The 16,514-nt window shown below is 38.7% G+C and overlaps 3 protein-coding genes across 11 annotated transcripts in view; 2 read left to right on the forward strand and 1 right to left on the reverse strand.

Annotated features, from left to right (window-relative positions):
• The window catches only part of flvcr2a (FLVCR choline and putative heme transporter 2a), a 21,454-nt gene extending 15,062 nt beyond the window's left edge, over window positions 1-6,392 (forward strand). For 2 of the 5 annotated variants that reach the window (XM_032500317.1, XM_032500321.1), the window contains exons 7-10: window positions 379-484; window positions 573-684; window positions 2,650-2,717; window positions 4,906-6,392. In XM_032500317.1, the coding sequence (XP_032356208.1) occupies window positions 379-484; window positions 573-684; window positions 2,650-2,717; window positions 4,906-4,971 (352 nt within the window). In that variant the 3' untranslated portion in view covers window positions 4,972-6,392. Of the gene's footprint in view, window positions 1-378; window positions 485-572; window positions 685-2,649; window positions 2,718-3,716; window positions 3,930-4,905 lie in introns of those variants that run through there. The other 3 variants (XR_004326934.1, XM_032500318.1, XM_032500320.1) reach the window with 3 other exon arrangements.
• erg28 (ergosterol biosynthesis 28 homolog) lies at window positions 6,106-8,193 on the reverse strand. The gene is made up of 5 exons (XM_032500336.1): window positions 8,044-8,193; window positions 7,645-7,799; window positions 6,916-7,006; window positions 6,708-6,826; window positions 6,106-6,620 (listed from the first exon to the last, which is right to left on the reverse strand). The coding sequence occupies exons 2-5, from the start codon at window positions 7,775-7,777 to the stop codon at window positions 6,532-6,534; spliced, it is 432 nt and encodes a 143-aa protein (XP_032356227.1). The 5' UTR covers window positions 7,778-7,799; window positions 8,044-8,193; the 3' UTR covers window positions 6,106-6,531.
• Window positions 8,194-9,104: 911 nt separating this feature from the next.
• The window catches only part of ttll5 (tubulin tyrosine ligase-like family, member 5), a 46,973-nt gene continuing 39,563 nt past the window's right edge, over window positions 9,105-16,514 (forward strand). For 4 of the 5 annotated variants that reach the window (XM_032500306.1, XM_032500310.1, XM_032500307.1 and 1 more), the window contains exons 1-9: window positions 9,105-9,250; window positions 9,592-9,749; window positions 11,768-11,874; window positions 11,989-12,071; window positions 12,866-12,972; window positions 13,260-13,390; window positions 13,510-13,592; window positions 15,634-15,703; window positions 15,812-15,896. In XM_032500306.1, the coding sequence (XP_032356197.1) occupies window positions 9,688-9,749; window positions 11,768-11,874; window positions 11,989-12,071; window positions 12,866-12,972; window positions 13,260-13,390; window positions 13,510-13,592; window positions 15,634-15,703; window positions 15,812-15,896 (728 nt within the window). In that variant the 5' untranslated portion in view covers window positions 9,105-9,250; window positions 9,592-9,687. The remainder of the gene's footprint in view (window positions 9,251-9,591; window positions 9,750-11,767; window positions 11,875-11,988; window positions 12,072-12,865; window positions 12,973-13,259; window positions 13,391-13,509; window positions 13,593-15,633; window positions 15,704-15,811; window positions 15,897-16,514) is intronic. The other variant, XM_032500309.1, reaches the window with a different exon arrangement.

Raw genomic sequence — 16,514 nt, forward strand, 5'->3', positions numbered from 1 at the left:
TGTGCAGTTTTGGGAATTGTGTGTAGAGTTTTGCAAAAAGAAGACATAGTTTTGAAAACATGTGTAAGCAGCTGGAAAAAAAACTGTAAGCCCATAACTGGTTTGCATAGTGATTCCTTTGTTGGCTTTCATTACTGAAACCCAGACAGGATGTATTGTACAGCCATATACACTTGCCCTACTTTTAAATTTGTGTTTTTTATATTCCTTCTTTGGTTGGGATGAAAACTACAGCAGATCACACACTTTTCTTTAAGCCTTTATTTGACCTTGTGTGTGTGTGTGTGTGTGTATGTGTGTGTGTGTGTGTGTGTGTCTGCCTGCATGTGTGTGTGTGTGTGTGTGTGTGTCATTGTGTGTCTCTCTGTCTGCCTGCAGCTTCTTCATGACAGGATATCTACCTCTGGGCTTTGAGTTTGCAGTAGAGCTTACCTATCCAGAATCAGAGGGAACCTCGTCTGGACTGCTTAACTGTTCAGCTCAGGTCAGTAATGCTACCATGAACAACATCAAAAAACAGAATACACAAGTTGTTGATTTGTGGCTGTACAATTTTTGAAATCTTCTTTCAGATCTTTGGAATCATTTTCACCATCTCCCAAGGGAAGATTATTGATAGATGGGGCACTTTAGCAGGAAACATCTTCCTGAGTAGCTTCCTGCTAATAGGAACAGTTCTGACAGGTAAAATATTAACATCTCTGTTTCCTCAACATATACACCTCTCCTGTCCCAATGCTTACAACTTCAAAAACAGTGAACATTGAACTCCTGTCAGCAATTGTGGATGCACATGATATTAAATGGAATTTTAACACAGAAGTGAAGCAATATTTAAGCCAGGCCCTTATGTTTATTTAGTTACACGCAGCACATTGGTATCTTTCATAGGATAAGGATGCCCTCTAGTGGCTAAATGAAAATCCCCATTTATTAAAGGCACAATTTAATGAAAATTACAGAATTTTATTCGTTAATGCTTTAGATCAAGCAAAAATAATATTCTCTTTTAAAATTGATTAACGCGAAGGTTTACTGTCGGGATGACACGGTCTTTAGACAATTTTAAGCCCAGGTTATTGTGGACCTTGTCTGTCACATTTGATGTCCACAGGTCTTAACAGCTCTTACAGTTTGCTAATAAGCGTTAAAACATTTTCTTTGGCATTTTTTGCATTGCAGGGGAGAATTAGGAGGCGCCTGTGCTGTTTGGAATGCGAAGGATGTGGCAGGGGGAAGTCGTTGGTGATGGTCCGCCATCTTAAGCCGGCGGGCCGGGACGGTCAGGGGGAGAGAGGTGACAGTAGTAGGAGTCATCTGAGATTTGTTATGCCAACTCATCGTATACAACATCTCACTAAACTCTTAATGTTATCTTCATGGCTTTGGATCCCGATAAAAAAAAAAAAGCTACAATATAATTACTTAGAAATTTACAAAGATGATCACAGGTAAAAATGTTTCAATTTGAACAATGCCTAATTGCAAAACATGCCAATTTTATATCAAGAAGTCATTAATTTTGACAAAGATTTAAGTCTTAAGAAATGGTGGCTACGAGAAGGTTTACTGTCGTGATGACACGGTCTTTAGACTAATTTTAAGCCCCAGGTTATTGTGGACCTTGTCTGTCACATTTGATGTCCACAGGTCTTAACAGCTCTTACAGTTTTGCTAATAATGCGTTAAAACATTTTCTTTGGCATTTTTTGCATTGCTGGAATGAGAGCTGCTTTTGTCAAAGCAATATTTATGCACCTCTTATCCCCCAGTCCACAAGCTTTGTGTGTGTGTGCGCGTGTGTGTGTGTTGTTGCGTGCTGTGTGTGGTGTGTGCGTGTGTGTGTGGTGTTGTGTGTGTGTGTGTGTGTGTGTGTGTGTGTGTGTGTGTGGTGTGTGTGTGGCCTGTGTGTCTGTGTCTGTGTGTGTGTCTGTGTGTGTGTGAGAGATTGTGTCTCTTCACCTGAAGTCCTGAAAGAGCGGAAGTTTTAAGGAAGATAGGCTGTCACAGATACCGTGTACAGATTAAAACAGAAATAATGACTTTGGCAAAGACGCCATTGTTCCTTGGTTTAAAATGATTGTTTGCCGAGAACTGGATAAATAAACCTCACAAAATGCCATCTCTGCCAGGACAATGAGTGTTTTTATCTTTGCGTTAGATTCACTACTTCAGTGCCTCAGTGGCTGTTTGACTTTGAGTTTGTTTTGTTTAATCTGAGAAAAAATGTCCACTACACATTCTATTGAGTGTTAGTGTTTAATGCAGACTAAGCACTGTGCTGTGTTTTCCTGTCATGGCAGTCAGATCAACAAGGCTCATTTTTAACGCATAACAACTAATTTATCTGATACATAGGGTTGTGGAACAAAACCCCTGTTGCTATTTTGTATGGAATGTGTTACCTCATTTTAAAGATCCTGAAACTGACAGGTATGTGGAAGTAACACTAAGATATAGTACGATTAGTGCTGTCTAGGCACCTGCTTTGAATTACCTTCTGCGTTCTCCCTGTTTTTCTATTTCAACCTAAAACACATTGAATTACAGAAGTGAGTCACCACTGATGTGCCATTTTCTATTTGTGATTTTAAACCAAAAGTCCACCACAACTAAAAAAGCTAAGCTTTTCCCTCTCCTTTATCGCAGGATTCATCAAGTCCAACCTCCGACGCCAGAAGGCCAATCTACAACAGTCTGAGGTGCAGGCAGTGAGTGTAAATACATCTGTGTACACTACATAAAGTCTGAGGTGGGATCTTCACATCCCTTTGGAGAAGGAATGTGTTAGATGTCTGTGGTCACTCTGAATGGTTCTCATGCACTGCTGCAGGTACTCACGAGCAAAGCATGGGTTGCACTTCTACACCATTCTCTATTATTAAATACGGCACAATTCTGTGTTGTCTGACAGCTGTCCAGCTTGCTCTAACAGTATGTTTCCCAGCTGTTGCTATAAAAACCTAATTTTGTTTTCACTTCTGCAAAGATGTACACTTGACAGCTGTCACACAGATCAGTAATCTGTACTAATCAGTTCGTGAAACACTGTAATAATGTGATAATACCACACCAATAGCCACTGTTAATAAAAAAAAAATAAACTGGTTTAATCTATTAAGTTAAACTGAAACAAAAGCATCTATTTGCTCAATAGTCCACATGTATCACATGTTTAAATGTAGTTGAACAAAAAATAAACCCAGTGGCCTCCAGCTGCTCAGAATCACCTCTAAATTATTAACAATGAATGTCATTTTAAACAAACATCATAACAATCCAATTCTAACAACATGCACTAAATGAAAAGTTCCAGTAATCCTGCACACTAGTATATCTTAAATAAGATACATTAAATTGACCACCACTAGTTTCCTTCTTTTATTAATAATCCAGTTCTGTTAAATTTGTTAGAAATAAGACCAGCAGCCGTGAGATAGACAACGAAACAGTTGAAATAAGTAATAGGTGAATAAATGTAAAATATTTCTAAATAAATAAGGCCAAACAAATACTGTTACATCTCAGCATGCTTTGCTGCCAGATGACTTTGAACTCAACACAGTTTTCTCCTCACTAAAGGCAGTGCAAGTGGAGCTGCTGGGGTAGAGTGCACGTAGCAGACAGTTGGGTGTGCAGGGTTTGGTGGGGGTGGGGTAAGATGGTGGAGGATGAGGTGGCCCCTCAGAGGTGTGACACCCAAGCTATCGTTCTAGCCTACAGGCTCTGTGTCATCGATGTAGGACTACGGGGCCACAACGTGCAGCGGCCACTGGCAACGGCAGTCTTCACATAAAACCACAACCTCACTAAAATCCAAACACACACCTGCCAAGGTAGGGGCTCACCGTCTTTACACCAAGTAAACACAAGTACCACACAAACACACACAGGCAGGCAGGCAGGCAGGCAGGCAGGCAGGCAGACAGGCAGGCGGACATGTAACATTAACAGTAACATGTGACAGTAAACAAACCTTATCTTCAATTTCAAAATGCCACTGAAATCTCCAGAACGTTCAACAAAACTGTTACAGACCACGTTGTCTTTCAATTTCCAAAATTAGATAACAGGTATTTTTAATACTTGAGGTTGTTACTACTGAACTGCAGTACATTCGGCTCCACTTCACAATCAAAATAAACAGGTTTACCTTCTATTATTTTGGAATAAAACTGTTTATCCCAGGATTTCAGCGTCCTATAAAAGTCCCTATAACTTCCAGCAGTTGTTTTGTTTATTGTCACTTTGTATCAACTTTGTCTTGCTCTATATATGTATTTGACATTTGTGATTAACTGACAGTACTAACCGAATTGAGGATGGTTTTGATGAGTAAATAACAATTTCTGAATTATAGATTTAATGGTTCTCTAAGCATGTTGGGTGACGTTACTTCTTGTTGACGTTAGAAGTATTTTAAACAAAACGAGATTAGCTTGCCCCTCCCTTTACCTCATCCCAAATGCCCCCAAGCCCCACCCCCAAATCCTTCTTGTTGGTTATTGGCTGGAACGCTGTTTGTGTATGCTTCGTGGTGCAGGTGGGGCACAGCTTGTTTTTGTTGCTGTTTGTAGACCCTGGGCTGTATACAGAGACCGTGTTATTTTACAGTGTGTTCAGGGGACAGACAGCTCGCGGATAGTGAGCAGATGTTTGCTGTGTGTGACAACAAATGTCCTAGCCTAAAACACATGTGACATCGCTTAGGGCACCTTTAATGAAAAAGGTTTATGTTTTAAGGTGTTTATTTAATAATAATGTACAAAATAATTTTGGTCTATGTTAACATTCTGTTGTCTTCCTCAAGGCTGTGATGAGTTGAAAATTTGTCTTAAAAACTACACTTTTACTCATTTGTTGGACGATACAATTTTAATTGTTTTCTGTCGTCTTCTTTTACAGAAAGCGAAAGCTGATCTAGAAGGAGCCGTCTCTCACCCTGAAGTCCTGAAAGAGAGGAGGTTCTAAGGAGGATAGACTGTCAAAGATACCGTGTACAGATTAAAATAGAAATACTGACACATAAACGTCAAATAAACATGCACAGACGGCCACATAGAAGAAGAAAAAGCTGCTGTGAAGAGTGAGCACATGGAGAGTGAACATACTGAGCAGCCTCCTGTTAGGTCTAAAAAACCCTGCAGCCCTGAACACCACACTCTGGCCTGAACACTAGAGTCACACGAATATCGCAACTGAAACTTAGCTCATCCCAAACAAAGCACAAGTCAGTCATGCACAAGGAAGCTCGATGGTTTTTACACCCCTACACAAAATCCTCTTTGTGAATATTATTGTATCTAATGTAGGCATTTTATATGTCCTTTCAGTACAATGCAACAGCAACTTCAGTGACTCCTACATTACTACACTCTTTCACTTAACTTTCGTAAGCTTTTACAGTCCCCCTCTGATTAGTGTTAATGTTGTATCCCATGCATCTAATGAGCAATATTCAAACTGTGGTTCTTCATATTGGACCAATATTGTGTGTAAGTGAACTGAGTCTTTACACTGCTGAAGCATTCTATTGAGTGTTAGTGTTTAATGCAGACTAAACACTGTGCTGTGTTTTCCTGTCATGGCAGTCAGATCAACAAGGCTCCTCTGTGCCTGTCATTCAGGATCACATGGAAGTATTACTTCTGCAAACTGCTGATTATATATTTGATTGATGCTGTGCATCAGTTTTGTCCTTGTTTTACTGTAAGTGATCTCTACAAAATAATTGGTGATACATAAACTGGATGAACATGTGAGAGCCTCTGGAACATGACTGACAGCACAGCTCAAAACATGATGGAAGGCAAGTCGATCTACTGCAGTTGTCATTTTGCACAAGAAAATGTTTTTTTTGTGTAATACTACTTAGCTTGTAAAATTGTTAATGAGAAATGAAGTTCATGCTATGTTATCAGCATTTGTAGAGTTTGTTATTTAGCGTGTTTTACTTGATATGTTGTGGCAAGCTGTCTAGTGAGTTTACGGTTTTTATAATGAATGTTGTGAGTTATTCTTTCAGTGGTGTTTTAGTACATTTTACAGTGCAGCATAAATATTAAATGTTTGTCAAAAAACACAATTACACCCTTGGAAACAAGATGTCTCACAACTTATTTTTCACATGTAGTTTATAAATATATATCATCCCAAATCTAATCATTTCATTTTCTTAAAGTTTTATATGACAATAATTCGGTGTAGAAACATTACATAAGACAGCACAAACATTGAGAAAAATTGATGATATTTGTGTTTATGAGACTTAGCAATGAGGAGCATAGCATAGAGTCAGATGATATAAAGTCATCGGAGTTCTTTGGTAGATCATCACGTCAAACCATTTTTGATTGCACAGTGAACTGTTAATTTAATAAACATTAAATACAGCCCACATAGAGATGTATATAGTCTATAGACAGTGTTACAGTAAAAAAGTAATGTACAATCAGAAGCAGCACACTAGGACCAGTCCACTAGTGTCTGGTTGTCATTGTGGATGTGGGAGGAAAATCAAACAGCCAGGATTCAGTTACGCTTCTTCTGTCGTGCTGCAACTTCCTCTTGTGGCTCTTGGATACACTGGAATCCAATCAGCATTCCTATGATGGAGAAAGCTAGAAAGACATGTCAAAATGTAATCAAAAATGGGATCATGTAAAATAAGATATTTCCCATCCCTCCTAAGAACAGTCCATACTCACTTGCCACAATGAGAGGTGCCATGACACCGATAGTCAGAGGAGCAGTTTTGTAGATGAAGGCTTCCGACAAGAAGTGACCCAAAGCCAGCACAAATGTCCATAAGGTGATGTGATACAGCCTGCAGGAGTCGGTATGATACACAGTAAGACAATACAGTATGAAGACTGCCAACAGAAACAAGGTGCAGGAAGTGAGAAGCTGTCTTACGTTCTGTTCTGGATATCAATGGCACAGGAACAGCGAATGATAGACGACAGCAGCGTCCAAATGCCAAATGTTCGAGCTTGGAGACCATTCACTAAGGAAATGAGAAGTAGAAAATCAGGAATGTAGGAGTTTAAAAAAAAAGAGAAAAAAAAAATTTATATCACGATATTGTCATGTTTATAAGTCTGCCTAAACTTATTTAATTTACACATTTTTGATTCAAGCCAGATCGATAAACTGTCTGGGCCAATATTAGCTTAATACAAATAGCCTACTATATTGCTATCAGTATATGTAGCATATATATGTTGGCTGATAATAAGAAATTGCAGTACTAATATGCCAAAGATGCTATGTTTGGGTTCATTAGAAACTGTCACCTTTACATTATCCAGAGAGCACTGCTTTTTAACTGTTAAAAAAATGATTTTCGTCTCTTGAATCCAGTAGGTGTGACTCTAAAATTGAATATTGTTATTCATTGTTTACATAAATGAGTCATATACAAATGTTGTCTGAGCAGCTGATACAAATTTCAGATAGCATTTTTTTCTGTTCAATGCTATTTCATAAACGTATATATTTTCTAAGGAATCATTTCACCAAATCCTGAACCTGACAACCCCAAAAATCATGCTCGGTTGAGTGAAAAATATGATTATGTGACATTTAATGTTGTCCCATCTGTAATGTCCATTAGGTTTTGTCAATCAAACCTAGTTTGCTCACCAAACTCTGGTGTGCCTGTGTAGAGCTTCTCTGACAAAAAACTGTGGTCTTTGAAACTCTGCACGGTGTTTCCAATCGCAATGACGGACACCATCACCAACCAGCTGCGCAGGACGTTCAGAAAGCGACTCATGTCTTCTGTCTGTGAGACGCACCTGTCCGAAAGATAAGTTAGCGTTGTTTATCTGTGCAGGATAAACAGCAACTCAAGGCTAATGAAAGTGCAGCTGGCTGGTCGTATTACAATCCGAATAACAGATGTCTGCTTCATGTTAACCGACACAACACAGGAAGACCACATATGAGCTAGCAAGAAATATTCAGCAATAACAAACGTGACATAGCAGCCTGACGTTACTGTACCGGGTTAAAACATTTATGAATTGTGCGTATATTTACCTGGCGGCCTCTATAAAACTACCATGAGGACACGTTCCTGAGTGGGACGAAACAAGAGAGAACTGGATATAAAACAATTAGGTGTAGTCAAGCCAACCGACTTTCAATCTTGGACTGTGGGGTTGACCAATAACAGATTTTAAGAAATGGCTCCATCCAATCGTACCATTCAAATGATTGGCCCATACGAGCATTCAGGTTCCACCTACTTTCTCTGCCAACCAATAGAAACTAAGAACCCGGTCACCTATTGACTATTAGGCTAGGCTGCGTTCAAACAAAGAGCAGATGTAGAACAGGAGGATGCTCTGTTGGGACTTGGCGTCTTCGTCAAATCTGTACTAGTACAGGAAGTACAATGTTGTTTTTTCATTCAGAATACAGATATACAAACAAACAAGGCATTTTTACAAAGTCACTTCAAAAATAGAGCTTTTGCCTCGGGTTTAGCATATAAACAAAACCTAGGAGCTTATACTTAACAAATCAACATAAAGAAGAAAATAAAATAAGAGAAAATAAATAAAATTCCAAGTTATCCTGAACGACGTTAATTAACGAAGTTATAACAATGGTTTAAATATTTAATTTTATATTTATACATTTTATAATATATCTGCTAATAATATGTGTATCAATACAAACATTTCTTTTTTTGTGCATGTTCTTGTTCAAACACAGGAACTATGAAGGTAAATATGGTGCAAGGTGAGAGCTTTGTTCTGCAAGTTCTCACATTACATCGCATTCTACATGCTCTCACCTTTTACACCATATTTACCTTTATAAAAAACAATGTGCGCTCTTTTCATTTGACAGCATAATGCACGTCCCGCGCATATATATAGAGTCCCCCCACTGTAAATCTCTTAATACATCCATGCTGTAAATTAATCTTTTTATAAGGTTACAGTCTAGTTCCACCCAAAGATATAGAACAGTTTAGTAATAGAATATAGATATAGATAAAGATAAAGATAAAACATAGAATACGGTATGTTCTATGGTCCCACCACTGGACGGATGCAGTGCAAAGTTTGGTCTGGTGGACAAGAAAGAATGTTCGCGACTGCGCATGCTCCTTGCTCTGTTGCTACTCAGTCAGTTGTTGTAGTTACCAGGGACATAACCGCTAAGATCAACTGGCCCTGTCTATGGCTAAAACGGCTAACGCTAGCTAGCAGTTAGCACGCTCTCAGAGATAAAGGCAAGTTTACGTTGATGTGTACTTGTATGGCATAACATCTACCTACCTTATCTAACGTTACCTGGTTAGCTAGCTAGCTTCCCACACCTAAAGTAACATTACGTCTTATTTAACGTTACCTAACTCTTGTTTGACTGTCTGGGTTTCGTGTTAACGTAACAATAACGTTATTCTTTTAACTGTAACGTTAATAGAAAGATAATTTCACCACCACTGACGTGTGCTAAGTTGTTTTTGGAAAGCTTTAACGCTAGTCTTTGTTAGCGAGTCTTTGTAATATGGTTATCATTTGGCATGAATGGACCGACGTTGAGCTATTCAATGGCTGATGTGTTTTGCAGTTGGAGGTGGTAGCGTTTTAGGTGCCATGATAAAACCTAGACACTTGATCCCAGGAAGATTTTTCACCGGGCAGCTCGTCCCCTTATACTGTGAAGATGCCTGCTGTGATCCGTGATAGCAAGGAGGACTCCGAGTCCTCTTCAGAAGACGAGCAAGAGTAAGTGTTAGACTGTGTGTGACTTGAACACAGGCAAAATAAACATGACAACAGAAAAAGAAAATTAGCTCAGAAATGGGTCCTTATGTGTAAGTAGAAGATGAGGCTTTTGATTCCTTTTTTAAACTGACAAATCTTTTCTTATGCTGACTGCTGTACACCACAGGCACTAACTGTTATATGATTCTACAGTAGACAGAGTATTATTAGATATTACTTTTGATTAAGATTTGGAAAAACTCCCCCAAAAACCTTTTAAAGGGGTGTTGCCGTATCCAGCCACCTTAGTGTTGATCAAGTCTATGCAAACTTCCACATTAGAACACACACTGATGTCATACGAAACCAGAATATTCATTCTTGTGTTACATTATATTTACCTATGTTGTTTCATTTCTTATCAAATACACTTTTGTGGGAGTCATTTCTCTTTGAAAACAGACTTATCCATTGATATGCTTGCATTGCTTTTATAGTAGTCAGTAGGATTTTGTTCACTGCAGCTCGTGGACATGGCTGTCTAAATTACACAGGTTGCCTTCAGTGTCAGTTAGGTTCTTAGCCTACTGAGCCTCCTGTAATACCTCACCTGAAGATTCCTCTTTAAATATAGTATTAATGTGACACGATATTCACGTTTTTACTGGCTGTTCCAAAGTCTTTGTCTTTGCAACTTGCCGTAGGATATTGATTGTGTAATGTAATGTATGCAGGATTACAGAAGGAGCCCTGTTTAATAATTTATGCCAAGATACATTTAGACAAAACAAAGCCTTCAGGAAGCTTTCATTTTGCATAATTGATGAAAATGTAACTGAATAAAAGAGAAGAAGAGTAGCTGTAGATTTTAGCTATAACAGTTGGTCTATATGTTATCTTGTCTCAGGCAGCTAATTCCCTCTTAAGCTATACTTAGTCATAGCATACCGAGAGCCACTGTGTCTGCTTTTAGGCTAATTTCTATCTCCTCCTAGTTTGGATTGCTTGGTATTATCCTCCCGGTGACCAGTGCTCCTTTTACTGATGGGGGTGCATTTTTACTCACACACTACTATAGTAAAACCCTTTGATTTTATGTTACAGAAAATGAGTATCTGCAGTACACCCTGTCTAATTTCACTGTACCAAACAAGCATCGGCTGCACATTTGATTTCAACCTGTTAACCTTTTTCTCCTCAACTCTTACATTGATGTCATCACTTTATTTATTAGTTGACTTTAACGTGATGTAAAAGTTTATGTAAAAGTTTAAAGGATAACAAAGTATAGCATTACAGGAATACACAGGAGGCATACAGATGTAACTGCTTGCATATTTGCATATTTAATCAAATATTTGCAACCTAAATGGTCATACTTTACTGAAATATTACTGAGATTGCTACAGTATGGCTTTCTGTCTTGGACCTTCACATCTTGTGTGTAGTATCTCAGTAGTCTCGATGGTGGTTCATGTATAAAATAAACGACAGGCTTAAATATGATCAAAACACCTTGTTTATGGGCGTGCAACGAAGACACCACTGTGTAAAAGATATCTACTAGATTGTTTGACATGCCTAGATACTTAAGCTCAGGGCAGCAATTGTTTACATGCCTCTCTTACTTATCAAGACCGGCCATGCCTGATTGAGTTGTACTCCATCATCATGCTACCTTATCTTATTTTTAGCCCCTGATAAGCGGGCTGTGTCTGGCACTATCAGATAATCTGCTGTTTTACAAGGGTGTTTGTTAGTACAGTACATGGGTTTGTTATTGCCCAGCACCTCCTGAAAATGTGTGTGGTTCTGTTTCTGTCTGCCATGTCGGGAAACATTCCCTCAGCATTAAGTAAACTATCCATGTAGGTTAGTTCACATCATCCGGGAATGAACGCCACAGTGCATCTGTATAGGATTGTTAGCGGGAAGTCAAATATTTATTTCTTCAGATTATTAGATTTTCTGTGTGTCCCAGACTGTTAAAAATATGCCTTTCACTGTGAGTGTGTATCATCTAATTGTTTGTCCACTAGAGACAATCCCTGCATTGCCTGGAGTGGCCTCAGCAAGTCCATCCCAGTTCTCTTGTTTTTCCCTGAAGCTGCAGTTTCAAAAGATGGGAATATCTGCTCTACTGGAGGTACACCACATTTGTTGAAGCTACAAAATAACTCTGAGAAAAAAAGAGTGACAATATGCTTAAAATGTGGAGCCCTCAGTAAGTTGCATACTAACAATAATTTGGTGTCCATAGAGCGCTATAATATGGCCTTCAAGATTGTGCGCACTGAGAGCCGCCTGGTACGGGGAATACTGGCCAATCATGGATTCCATGAGGTAATTTTCTCCACTAAATTATGCGCATTTGAAAAGATTAGTCTAAATCTTGCAAAACAGCAGCATTGGTTTTCAGCTGCATACATTATGTACATCTCTTCTGTGTACGATAAGGGATAGTAGGGCTGTTTCTATCTCATTTGACTAATAGTGCCGATGTCAAAGCCCGGGAATGCACCAAAGAAAAAACAAAACTGACCTCAAGAGCATTAATCCTGTTTCACGAGAGCACACAATCTCTATTAGGGCTTTTTGCTAGAAGTTACAATTAATTCCCTTTTTATTTCATTTCAATGCTTCTTGACTCCCGCTAACCCATCATCAAAGGCAGACGAGTGTCTACCACAGCCACAATAGAGCCAAACTTTAATAAGCCTTTATTGCAAACATCTGTCTCCCCCCTAGACACCAAACGGCCATGTGAATTCTGCCTCCTAACAAATTGTTGGAATAAAACAAAACTAAACAGATAAAATAACATCAGGGTGATGAAAATCTGTGAGTTCTTACGTGATAATTTCTGTAGAGCCAGCTATGTTTCTTCAGGTTATTGCTGGAGTGTCTGATCTGCTTCTTAGATTCAATTCCACTGAGCTGTCATATGTGATGGACATCAGAATATAATACTGCTGTCGGTGACTGGGAACTCTACAGAACATATAAACAGCAATGGCTAATTGTTTTATGCTTTTGCATTGATCCCTTTGCAAACGTCATTTGCTCTGTGTGTACTGAATCTAAATGTTTTGATCCATCTTGTCAAGTGAAGTCAATCATTTTGTCTGTTTTTTAAGGTTCACCCAAACAGCAATGACTTCAACCTCATGTGGACAGGATCTCACCTCAAGCCTTACATACTACGCAGCCTTCAAGACTTCCAGAAGGTCAACCACTTTCCCAGGTATGACAGACTGTTGAAATGTATGAGTGTGTTGCCACTGTTTTCTATGTTATAAATATCACCACTGAGCCATTCTAAGCCCGTCAGTTCAAGTGATGTGTTTGTTGGCTTCAACTGCAAAGCATTTAGTTTGGACCCATGCCACTCTGAAACATGAAATGAATCATACTGTCAGGCAGAGGGCGATCTATTGCTGTTATGTATGTGTATATTTTTGTTCTGTCAGTTTTGGAACTGTGGACCGGAGTGCTGGAGCATTTTAAACTGGAGGCTCTGCTCAATTTCAGGTCATATGAATTGACGCGCAAAGACCGTCTGTATAAAAACATCCAGCGAATGCAGCAGATTCATGGCTTCAAAAACTTCCATATTGTTCCTCAGACCTTTGTGCTTCCCTCTGAGTACCAGGAGTTCTGCAGTAAGACACTACTCACCGGATCCCGACCTGTCTTTCTCATATGTTTACAAGCATTGCCCATTCTGAACATATACAGTACATTATACATCTTCTTCTTGTCTCTCCTGCTTCAATCTCAGATTGTTTTGCCAAGGACAAGGGCCCCTGGATTATTAAACCAGTAGCATCTTCCAGAGGTAGAGGCATCTACTTGGTCAGCAATGTGAGTGATATTACCCACAGGAGTTATTATTCTCTAATACAGCCTTCAACAATCTATAATATTTTTGGCTTGTGACGCCGTAAAAAGAGTATTTTTCTTCTTCTTCTCGAATTGTTTGATTTTTAGACCTTTAGAGACCGCAAGAGGTAAAAGTAGGACTGCAACAAGTTATACTGTTAATCTGCCCCTTATTTTCTCAAGTAATTAATTTGTTGTTTGGTCTATAAAACATCATAAAATAGTACAAAATAAAAATGTTCTCATCATTATGTTCAAGAGTCCATGATGAGTTTTTTTTGTGCGTGCGACCAACAGTTTAAAAACTCCAAGATATTCAGTTCATGTAAAACAATCAGAGATTTTGTTTCAATTAAACTATTAATGATAAACTATAAGTGAATAAAGGGTTTCCGGAGCTGGAAGCCCCGCAAAAAAACAACAAACAAGTAAGTGGACCTTGTGATATTCTAGTCAAAATAAATGTTGTTTATTTTATTCCTACTTTTTTTCTTGTGAAATGTTTCCATATCTAGTGACAAGAATCAACCCTCAAGGTCGTACTTAGTTTTGTGTAACAGAAATATGTTTTTTTCTTTTCTTTCTTATCCCTTAAATCTTGCGGTCAGGTTGGGAACCACTGCTCTATAACCCCTCTCAGACTAATGCAATGACCCAAAATAAACCTGTGTTTGAGGTTGGAGTGAATTGGCCGACATGTGTCGTTTGGATAGGGAATAAGGAAATCACATAAAAATGTGTGTTTTATTTCTATGCTTTTTGTTTAAAACAGTGTGTAAAATAGCACTTGAATGTGGGGGACTGGAACAACACATTCTCTCACATGCACATGGGACAGAAATTGAAAACAAACTTAGCAGAGGTTTATGTTCTACGTGTTTGCATGTGAGATCTGTATGAGAAAAGCAGTGTGTTAAAGGAACAGTTTGACATCTTGGGAAGTGCACTTATATGCTTTCTTGCTGAGAGTAAGGTGGGTAGATTGATACCAGTCACATGTCTGTAGGATAACTTTGAAGCTACAGCCAGCAGGTGGTTGGCTTAGGTTAGCATACACTGGAAACAGAGGGAATCAACTAATCTTTAAGCTAAGCTAACTAAATATTGTGTGTAAAAATTTGACATTAATGACAAACTCAGTGGGAGTTAAGTATAAGCATAGTAACTTAAACAATACTGTGTGTGAACTGTGTTCATTGGCCAGATGTTTTTTTTTTGTGTGTGGAGGGATGTGCAGATACAGCTTTCTTTGAAATAAGTATTAACCAGTGTTTCAGACATTAATAAGCTTTGTGGAGTAAATCACACTCTTCCAAGGCCCCGGCTTTTGGAGAAGCTCAACAAGGTTCTCATTCTTGGAAAACATATGCACGATCCTTCTTCTTCTCAGGCATTTTTATGAAACAGTGGAAAGAATGTCAGAGCGATATTTGGAGAGAAGAAAGAAATACGTTCATTTTTTTGGTTCAGGTTTTCTCTGAACTGTAGCCAGCACTGAGGTTACCCTGCCTTCCCCCTCCATCCCATCTCTTCTCAACTTCGCCACCTGCAACACATTTCAACCTCATAAATGACCCATCTCCCACCACCAGATTGTGTTTTTATAGGCTGTTATTGAATGTTGACCCGCTATGGCCAGTGTCATTGCAATCTCCAACTTTTCTTGACGATTCTTTGATGTTAATGGTTAACAGCAGTGTCACATCATCTATTTGGAATTTTGTGTTCAATGCTGTACGTATGAATATACAGAATGGAGCACTGTGAAACATAAAAACCTTACATGGCAGTGCTATTCATACTTTGCTATTGAGAGATGTTGATTGAGTTTGTTAGACGAGGTTGCACTTCAGTTAAAAAAAGCCATCATCACTTTAGTAAATATTCTACAATATAAGTTGCTGTGTTACCTGCTCAGTTGACACTTATTGACATGTTAAGGTGATTATGATTTACTGCCTTCATCTTCCTCATTGTGTCTTTATGTCTTGTCTTTATGTGTTTTTGTGTGTGTCATCTGCAGCCAAATCAGATTTCAATGGATGAGAACATCTTGGTGTCTCGCTATATTAATAACCCACTACTGATAGATGGTATGTTCTTCACCATTTATTTGCTACAGACACATCTTAATTTGTAAGGATTGTTTTGGCATTCTGATTAATCCGTGTGACTGACTCTAGTTTTTGTTTTTTTCACAGAGTTTAAGTTTGACGTGCGGTTGTACGTGTTGGTAACATCATACGACCCAGTCCTCATCTATGTGTATGAGGAGGGCCTGGCTAGGTGAGCCATCTGTGGGTTTTTGTTGTTGTTTGTTTGTGACATTATTGGGATAATGAATACCTGACACAACAGTGATTGCTGAGCTTCGTGGGGGCAAACAAAAATACTACAGCACAATTGACATTTAACAACAAATACATTACAATCTAGCACTCAATAGATCATGCACTTTTGCTTTTACAGCTGTTGCCTCCATAATGGTTTATGTTTGTTTTCTTGGTTTGACAAAATAAGATATACTTAACATATAAAAGCCCTGAATGTGAAGAGTTTTAATACAGTCAATTCAGTATTGAGAAAATCAGTCAACAGTTTGAATAGTAAATGGCAGTATAGACACTGCCTGGTTCATGCACTTCAGGCTCACTGGTATTCAGTCAGTGACCAGAAGAGGGCAGCCTTAACTTTTCAGACCAACTGCTGCATGGTGTGCGCTGTGGTGGTGATTCCGAAACAAAGCGCTCCATTGTTCCAGTTGTAGGATGTGCTCATCAAATGTTGCTGATTGTGTCACTGTTCGAAGATCATATCTTGTGATGTCTTTGTATTATCTCGCTATATTTATTGGATGTTTGTTATTTAGAAAAACAATAACTTATGACCTAAGAAGAGGCCATT

The sequence above is a fragment of the Etheostoma spectabile genome, chromosome 20 (genome assembly GCF_008692095.1).
Source record: "Etheostoma spectabile isolate EspeVRDwgs_2016 chromosome 20, UIUC_Espe_1.0, whole genome shotgun sequence".
NCBI classification, from domain to species: domain Eukaryota; kingdom Metazoa; phylum Chordata; class Actinopteri; order Perciformes; family Percidae; genus Etheostoma; species Etheostoma spectabile.

Bases quoted from the DNA above. Each gene is read 5' to 3' on its own strand.
- erg28 (XM_032500336.1), bottom strand. From the start codon at position 7,777: ATGAGTCGCTTTCTGAACGTCCTGCGCAGCTGGTTGGTGATGGTGTCC. The intron at 7,007-7,644 runs GTGAGCAAACTA...TCATTTCCTTAG, and splicing joins CACAGGCACACCAGAGTTTG to TGAATGGTCTCCAAGCTCGA. The intron at 6,827-6,915 runs GTAAGACAGCTT...CGACTCCTGCAG, and splicing joins ATTGATATCCAGAACAGAAC to GCTGTATCACATCACCTTAT.